At 45.8% G+C, this 9,024-nt stretch overlaps 1 protein-coding gene across 1 annotated transcript; it reads left to right on the top strand.

The window, feature by feature from the left end:
- Positions 1-784: 784 nt before the first annotated feature.
- dact2 (dishevelled-binding antagonist of beta-catenin 2) lies at positions 785-5,430 on the top strand. Its single transcript, XM_061040580.1, has 4 exons — positions 785-1,215; positions 2,715-2,847; positions 2,945-3,199; positions 3,316-5,430. The coding sequence occupies exons 1-4, from the start codon at positions 823-825 to the stop codon at positions 4,815-4,817; spliced, it is 2,283 nt and encodes a 760-aa protein (XP_060896563.1). The 5' UTR covers positions 785-822; the 3' UTR covers positions 4,818-5,430.
- The last annotated feature ends 3,594 nt before the right edge of the window (positions 5,431-9,024 follow it).

The following is a 9,024-nucleotide window of genomic DNA, read 5'->3' as shown; positions in this document are numbered from 1 at the left end:
GAAATATTTAGACATTCATGAAACGTAAAAATAAGACAAAGAGACCTGAACTGTTGAACAGCTGAAATGCTGGTAAAAGATTTCACTTTAAAATAACACATGCTGGTCTCCACACAAATGCTTAAGAGAAGAAATTAGGACACACGACTCCGTCACAACTTTAACTTTATATGTGTCTCCGGCTTCAAATTGAAAATGTCTAATAACAATAAAAAGTTTCAATATCGGACATGTTGTCTTTATGCTCGGTTAAATTAAATCTAGGCTTTTTAAAAGACATTTTACACAACGTCATAACTTTTTAGGAAATGTGTCTGAACATGTTGATGAGGATTCAACTGTACTGCTATTTATACACCAGCAGGGGGCGTCATTATCCAGGATATGTGACTGTCAAGTGTTAGAAGATAAACTTTAGAAATCCCGCGAGGGGAAATTCAATTTTACTGTATAATAATAATAATTATTATTATTATCATTATTATTATGAATAATAATAATAATAATCAAAACATCAGAGCAAACATTAAAAATACAGATCTGTATAATTGTACAAAAATATAAACTCTATAATAATATTAAACCCTGATCATCCTGAACGTGTCACAAATTCTGTTATTTCTTGTTTGACTTCTTGTAAATTGTGGATTGTTCAATAAAAGTTTACAAAAATAAAAAATAAAAGTTCTGAGCATGTCCGGGCAGCCCCAGGGGGAGCATGTTGATTGGCCAGTAGGAAGATGGTGACGTGATGTGTGGGAGGGCCTTCATGTGTCCTGAGTTTTATTCTAACAGGTATTTTAAATCCTAACAGACTGCAGCATGCTGAGCATCGAGAAACCCTGTGCGGGTCCCAGCACTCCTCGGCCGGGTCTGAACACTCCTGGACATAGTCTGAAGGCTCCTGGACGGGGTCTTAACACTTGTGGACCGGGCCTAACCCGTTCTGGACCGGGTTTCGGGTCTGGTCTAATGAGTGCTGGAGCCGGGGCGGAGAGCTGCGGGCTCCGGGAGCGTCTGCGGGCGGCTCTGGCGGGTCTGACGGAGCTGAAGCTGCTGAAGGACCGGCAGAGAGAGCTGGTGAACCGGGCTCTGAGGGACCGAGACGAACCGGGACCTGCTGTCTGCGAGGAGCCGGAGGAACCCGAGAGAACAGGAAGAACCGAGACGGAGGAGCGTCTGGAGGCGACGCTGACGGCTCTGAAGCAACAACTGGTGAGAAGAGAGAAAAAGTTAAAAACTATTAAAATCTGTTAAAGTCGGAAATCTAAAGAACACACACACACACACACACACACACACACACACACACACACACACTAACACATTAACAAACTCAGCGGGGGGCAGGAAGCTGCTCAGAGTTATAAATCAAAGTTCAGTGTGTGTGTGTGTGTGTGTGTGTGTGTGTGTGTGTGTGTGTGTGCGCGCGCGCGTTTGTGTCTGTGTTAATTTGTGTGTGTGTTCCTACTTTGTGTCTGAAGCTGCAGGAGGGAAACTGAATCATTAACAGCTAATAACTGGAAAGTTTAAAGTGTGTGTTTTGGGGGAAGTCTGTGCTTTTTTAGTTTTCACTTTAAAGTTCTTTGGAAACAGAGAATGTTTTTTCTACATAGTCGATTACATCATCATCTAAAAAAATGAAATCAGTTAAACTATTTCAAAACGACTTAAAGAATTGATTTAAAGAAAAAGGATAATAAAATTGGGGAGAGGAGCCACAGGCCGGACTCGAACCCTGGCCACCCGCCCAAAGAAGGTCCACAGCCTCAGTACCATACCGCTGGGCCATCCGCACCCCATTTCATTCATCTTTAATGTTTTTAAATGTTATTAAAGGTTAGTTCAAATGTGAGTCAAAGACAAACTGTTAGGAACAAACTCGACTGCCCCCCCTTCCCATCCCCCCAAGAATTTACACAATACCCCCCCACCACCACTACCCTCCCCCTCATCCCCCCTGCTGGGGTTAATCATGAGCTGCAGCTGAGCCTCTTTGTTTTCTGTTGATGGAACATTAGAGCTGCTTTTATCTGTGTGTGTGTGTGTGTGTGCGCGCTAAAAGCCCGCTTCACCCCTAGTTCGTTTGTCCAGTTCGTTTGACTAGTGTGAGTGCTCTGATCCGTGCATGAGCTCTGTACTCTTCCTCGGTCCTGGTACACTTTGAAGAGGAGTTCTTCATCACGGTACAGTTCATGCTAGAGTTCACGACGTGGTCAGCCTTCATTCAGGAGAAACCCCGGAGTGTTCTGTCTGTTTCTAACATGACTCACAATAAGACACACAGTCAGTAAAGGAGCTGACATTGTCTCTGGGTTGGTCTACGATGTGCACCCTAACTCGACAGCACATCCCTTTTTTTTTTCTCTCTAGTACGTCTGTTTGTAAACTGAGCATGCTTCATGATCACGTAAAGCCGTTCATGAGTTGTATTACCACGTTATGTACAAAAGGTAAGCGTGCTCAGGCTGGTTAGTCCTGGAGCGGAGGGACTGGTGGGGGGATGGGGGGGGACTTTGTTAGTGTGAGTGCGCCCTAAGTGTCAGGAGCTGTAAAAGTCATGAACTCATATCAGACACTTCAGTCTGAACATGTTTTAAATAGTATTTTAGTTAAAACTGTAATTTCTGTGTTGATTGGTTGTTTCTGTTAGTCAGTGTCGTCGTAAGTCTTCGTAAACAGGACGTTGGTCTGACCACGTTTTTGTGTTTCAGAGTCGTCTTCGGAAAAAAGATGTGGGTCTGAAGTCTCACCTGCAGCAGCTGGGTCAGCAGATCAGTGAGCTGACGATGGACGTCAGGAGGGCATCAATGGAGCAGCAGGAGGGCGACAGCAGGCCCAGCTCAGGTAAGACTCTTTATATGTACCACCTTCACATGACTGTTACCCTGTGTGATACTTCACCTGTGTGACACTTCACCTGTGTGATCCTTCCCCCCTGCAGGTTTCTACGAGCTCAGCGACGGCAGCTCGCTCTCAAACTCATGTACGTCAGTCTACAGCGAGTCTCTGACATCCTCTCAGACGAGCCTCCTCCGTCCTCTTAGTCCTCCTTGTAAGCCTGAAGTCCTTCGACGACGCTCCGCTGACGAGAACTCTGTCAGGCCCCATCCACCCTGGATCTCAGGACTCCACCTGGGCAGCAGCCGGATCAGAGCGAGTCCTTCAGATCCGGCACAAAACAGACGGTTATCAACAGGTGAGTTCCCGTAATGTTCAGGAGAAGAGGGATCAATAATGACTACTGGTTCAGTGGATCAGGGGTTTCTGGGGTTAAAGGGCTTCAAATTCTTAATTTGTTTTTGTGGTCTATAGGGGATCTGGAATTGGTCCTGGTGCAGGGACTTAGCTGCTACAAACCCTCGACCGACCTAAAGACCTGTACTGTGGACCCAAAGTTCCAGAATGACCTGTTGTCCAGCAGCGGGATGGAGATCTACCAGTACCCGAGTCCTCTGCATGCTGTGGCTCTGCAGAGTCCAGTCTTCTTCCAGGTTGGGGGCACTGCTTCACCAGGACCGCTGGAAGGCCAGGGACCTCAAGGGTCCAGCTCTGTTACCCCCCGGAAGGAACTACCTGGACCTGAGACCGGAACTCTGGGTTGCATTGACAGGGTCCTTCTAAGCCGCAGACTCCAGAGTGAAGCACAGACCCTCAGAGACCAGTACAGGAAGTCCTTTGAGGATCTGACTGTGTGTCCAGAAGCCTATCAGACACAGTCCACTAACCTGGGCCCACCACAGATGGACCAGAAGAGACCTTGCATGATGAAGTCCGTACCACAGCCCCCCCCCTCAGTCCGACCTCCCAAGGTCTCTAACTGCTACTCGAGTCCTCCAGCATTCCGGGAGCCCGGGTGTGATGAGGTCTGCTCTTCATCACTGACGAAGGTCAAAGGAGGACCACTTGGAAGGCAAGAACTTGAGGACCATGAAGATTCCATGGCACAGAAGCAAGTCCAAAGACAAAGATTTGAACTGAACGGCCAAACCAGCTCAGAAGAGACCCCTTCAGCCCCCTCCCAGTTTGTCCTTGCTAAGTTCGTCCCTGCTGGATCTCAGAGTGTCCGAGTCAGGCCGGCAGACCGTAAAACTAGATCCCTGAAACTGAGGAAACCTCGGGCCCCAAGGACAAAAGAGACCAGGTCCAAGGGGGATCAAAGAAGCTCAGGAAAAGTGACGCAGAAAACCTCTGAGGAACTCAGACCTGGATTCAGCTCAGACACCAGTCCCTGCAATCCTGGACTCCCATACACCAACAAGGTCCAAGTTAAATCACTTCCTTTCCCTGCTGTTTTGAGGTCTAGAAAAGTCCGCAGACCTCATAGTCCAGCACATGACTGGTCTGAGGACCAGAGGAGGCCGGAGGAGCTGATCCAGAACTCTTCGTGGTCCAGAGACTCTCAGGTTCAGATGCTCCAGGGTGCCAGACTGGGTCAGTGGACCGGACCTTCTGGGTCCTTTTTGTCTTCTGTGCCTTCTGTCCTCCACGGTCTGAACCCCAGGTACCCACCAGCCCTGGTCTACAGGTCAAGCCTGAACCCCCCTCGCTGCATGTCCGAGTACTCGGCAGAGTGCGACCATACTGTTAACCACTATGGAGATTGTGAGTCCAGCTTTGGATCCTCCTCAAAGTCTGACAGCAGCCTGTCCCTGGACCAAGACCAAGAGGACCAGCCCCAGCATCACAGCGGTCTGGTCTGGTCCCTCCAGCAGCTTCCAGAACCGTTTGCCTGTCGGATCAAAGCCTCCAGAGCCCTGAAGAAAAAGATCAGACGCTTCCAGCCCTCCTCCCTGAAGGTCATGACCCTGGTCTAGAGAAGTTTCCCCATCAAGATGAAAACACAAAGAACAAACAACTCCATAACAGTTTCCCTTTTTGAAACTTCCCATGTGGTTCACCTTTAGGGTCCAGTACAAACTGGCAGCTAATAATAGACCATGTTCCCATAACGGATATGTTCCTGTGTCCACTCGAGGTGGTCGACATATCGTTTGTCTCATCAGTGACCTCATCAGTCAGGAAGCTTTGAAAACAGTTGCTCAGATTTGTGACATTAACACTTAAACCTGCAAAATAACAGTAAGATAAAACAATGATGACAGGTTGCCCAGCCTGAGCATGATGTCACTGGAATATGGCTGCCGTGTGAAACTGGTCCATCACTGTTGCAGTGATGACATCACGGTTATGGAGCATGATCCTCTTTACGCCTGGAAACAAAGCTGGTGTCAGTAGTCCCGCCCCTCCTTTATTCTGATTGGTCAGTGAGGGTACGAGGGTTCATTCAAGTTTCAGTCACACTAAAGAATTTAAAATCAATCTTTATATTTTTAACTACAAATAAAGTTTAATTTCTTGTTTGTTTCTTTCTGTGTTCATTGATGATACAGATTCATTATTTTATCAGAATAAACTCACGTGAGAGAAACAAAAGTGTGCTGTTATTATTTTACAGGTCCGAGTCATCTCAGGATTGTGTCCGTCCTCCTCTTCCTCCTCCTCTTCTTCCTCTTCCTCCTCCCCCCTCTTACTCCTCCCCCTCCTCCTCCTCCCCCTCTTTAAGTACATCCTGTATTTAATAGCTAATCCCTTCTTTCTGTCCTCTGTTTACTGACCATTGTCTCAGCTGCTTCAAGCTGTGTCAGAGCTGGTTCAAAAGTTCGAGTGTGTGGAGGACACACACTCATCGAGAGGTGTGTGTGTGTGTGTGTGTGTGTGTGTGTCTTCTGGATGAGTTTAAATGTCCCTCTGTGTATTTTCACACTGAAGAGAACAAATGGCAGCTATCTTTATCTGCTCCTGCATGAACACATTAACAGCCACACCTCAACTTCTCTCCACAGCTGTGAAGGTAAACATTCACACCTGACAGAGAACGAGCACACAGTGCAGATTTTATTTCTTCTTCTCTGAGCTCAACTCAGTGTATCTGTGTGTGTATATCTCAGAGATAGGACAGTGGATAGAGTCTGAAATCAGAGAGAGAGAAAGGGGAATGACATGCAGGAAAGGAGCCACAGGTCGGATTTGAACCTGGGCCGCCCGCTTGGAGGACTACAGCCTCCATACATGGGGCGCACGCACTAACCACTGAACCACTGAACCACCAGCTCCCCAAAACCGGACTTTTTAAATCCATTTAAAAACTGACTGAAGTTGAGTTTCTTAAAGTCAGACATACATACATGGTGGGTGAGGGTCGATTTACTCTCACATGTTTACACCTCAGGCTGACTCAAACTGGACTCTTCTGAGCATGCTCCACAGCTCCCGCTTCAACCTCTGACCCGGAAATTGAACAGCATGAATAGTGTGCATCTCAGTTGTACCAAAAATAACTAGTTTGTCAATTGTTTGGATTATGATGTAGCAAGGTTACAGGAAGAAGGTCAAATAGTAACCTGCTGATAGAGGACATATCGCCCCCTACTGTACAGGAGTCAGACACACTCCCTCAGGGCTCGTTTACTGAGTCAAGGACAGAACAATCAAATGGACTAATGAGACAAAACTGCAGCTCCACTTCACTGTGTGTGTGTGTGTGCTCTTTAAAACAAGATCCTTTTCACAAACAAACTCAACGTCTGGATAAGAAGAAGTGTGAGATTCTTCTTTTATCACATCACACCTCCCAACAAATGTCAACTGAGTCCCCCCCCCCCCCCCCCCCCCCCCCCCCCCCCCACACACACACACACACACAGTTAGTCTTGTGACCACCTCCTACCCCCTGAGGGGTAACTTCAGAGAGAGAGAGAGGGGGAAAGATTGCCCATTATACAGTTACACAGCAGCCTCTACCATCAGTGTGTGAATGTGTACGAATGGATAAGTTAATACTGATGAACTCTTTACACAGCAGTCTCTACCATCAGTGTGTGAATGTGTGTGAATGGATGAGTTAATACTGATGAACTCTTTACACAGCAGCCTCTACCATCAGTGTGTGAATATGTGTGAATGGATGAGTTAATACTGATTAACTCTTTACACAGCAGCCTCTACCATCAGTGTGTGAATGTGTACGAATGGATGAGTTAATACTGATGAACTCTTTACTCAGTAGCCTCTACCATCAGTGTGTGAATGTGTGCGAATGGATAAGTTAATACTGATTAACTCTTTACACAGCAGCCTCTACCATCAGTGTGTGAATGTGTATGAATGGATGAGTTAATACTGATGAACTCTTTACACAGCAGCCTCTACCATCAGTGTGTGAATGTGTATGAATGGATGAGTTAATACTGATGAATTCTTTACACAGTAGCCTCTACCATCAGTGTGTGAATGTGTATGAAAGGATGAGTTAATACTGATGGACTCTTTAATTATTATATATTCACACAAACAGAGTCATCAGCTCACCTGAAAGGGTTAGAGTTTGATCAGCAGCTCAGATAATTTCAGTGTGTTGTGTGTTTAAAGTTATCCGTAAAGAGTGTGTCTACAGATGAAGAGTAATCAGTGTTTAAACTGTGACGACAACTTTCAGCAGGAGACTCAGAGTCTGATCGAGCCGGCAGGTTAAGACTCGACTAAACCCTGAAAACACTCATTAACCCCAGAACGACGGAGCAGAATGTGTGTGTGTTTCACTGTGCGTGTGTGTGTTTCCCTGTGTGTGTGTGTGTGTGTGTGTGTGTGTGTGTGTGTGTGTGTTTGTGTGTGTGTATGTGTGTGTGTGTGTGTGTGTGTGTGTGTGTGTGTTTCACTCTGTCTGTGTGTGTGTGCGTGTCTGCTTGAATTGTTAAAGTTCAGTAGAATAAATAATTTTGTTGCTCTCCTGTAATAGTTTATTACCAAATACCAAATATTGTTTTTTTTTTTTTTTTACATTTCTCAAATTTACTGTAATGATTTTTTAATGATTTTTTGGGGGCTTTTTGTGCCTTTAATGTAGAGACGGGACAGAGGATAGAGCCAGAAATCAGGGAGAGAGAGAGTGGGGAATGACATGCAGGAAAGGAGCCACAGGCCGGACCCGCACCCGGGCCACCCACCTGGAAGAATGCAGCTTCCATAGATGGGGCGCCCACTAACCACTGCACCTCCAGCGGCCCATACTGTAATGATTATTATGAATTCATCTACAGTGTAATAACAGTCAAATCCATGCTGCATTATGTTCTTCATCAGGAAGGGTTAACTGATCAGCTGACATGAAGAGAGTTGCTTTACACACGTTATACACTACTCCCCTCTGCTGGACTGAACAGGAACAGCAGAAGGACAGACTATTGGCCCTCTGTTGGACTAAACAGGAACAGCAGAAGGACAGACTCTTGGCCCTCTGTTGGACTAAACAGGAACCGCAGAAGGACAGACTCTTGGCCCTCTGTTGGACTGAACAGGAACAGCAGAAGGACAGACTCTTGGCCCTCTGTTGGACTGAACAGGAACAGCAGAAGGACAGACTCTTGGCCCCTCTATTGGACTGAACAGGTTTTTACTTTTTAAACATCAGAAATGTAGAAAAGTTCAATAAATGTGATTACAGGTGATTCACTTTAATAATTATACATCCTTAGACTTAATAATAAACACAGTAAAAGCCAAAGATACGTGTTTCAGTGTGTTGACTAAGACTTTATAAGTGTGTCAAAGAAGAAAGTATTGTTTTTAAATATATCTGCCTATAGCTGCCTAATATAAACCATTACAGAATATTCTGATGTTAAAATGTAGGGACAGACCCTCTTTTAAAACAGAGTAACAACACACTACTCAGACCTGGTCCACGGTCAGATTGGATTAAAATGAGTTATATTTATTCATACAGCAGGAGTGTATCTGAACTGTGTTATTGTATGACATCATTATATTTATATAGTAACAAGAATAGCAGCCAGTGACGTCATTACTCATTCATGGTTTCCATGTGGTCACAGTCTGAATGCTGGAGCGTTTCTCGGTGTGTCGTTTAATAAAAAAAAACTCTCAGTGGAAAATCTCGGAGGGGGCTGAAATGTCTGACGGGGCATGAAGGCAGCTTCACACCCTGATTCTTGCTAACATCCG

Source organism: Labrus mixtus, chromosome 6 (genome assembly GCF_963584025.1).
Source record: "Labrus mixtus chromosome 6, fLabMix1.1, whole genome shotgun sequence".
In the NCBI taxonomy this organism is placed as follows: Eukaryota; Metazoa; Chordata; class Actinopteri; order Labriformes; family Labridae; genus Labrus; species Labrus mixtus.
The sequence above is the reverse complement of the archived record's forward strand: the minus strand, read 5'-3'. Positions and strand labels throughout refer to the sequence as shown.

Excerpts from the sequence above, each read along its gene's own strand:
- dact2 (XM_061040580.1), top strand. The coding sequence starts at position 823 with ATGCTGAGCATCGAGAAACCCTGTGCGGGTCCCAGCACTCCTCGGCCG. Across the intron at positions 1,216-2,714 it reads CGGCTCTGAAGCAACAACTG|AGTCGTCTTCGGAAAAAAGA; the intron begins GTGAGAAGAGAG and ends TTTGTGTTTCAG. Across the intron at positions 3,200-3,315 it reads AAACAGACGGTTATCAACAG|GGGATCTGGAATTGGTCCTG; the intron begins GTGAGTTCCCGT and ends TGTGGTCTATAG.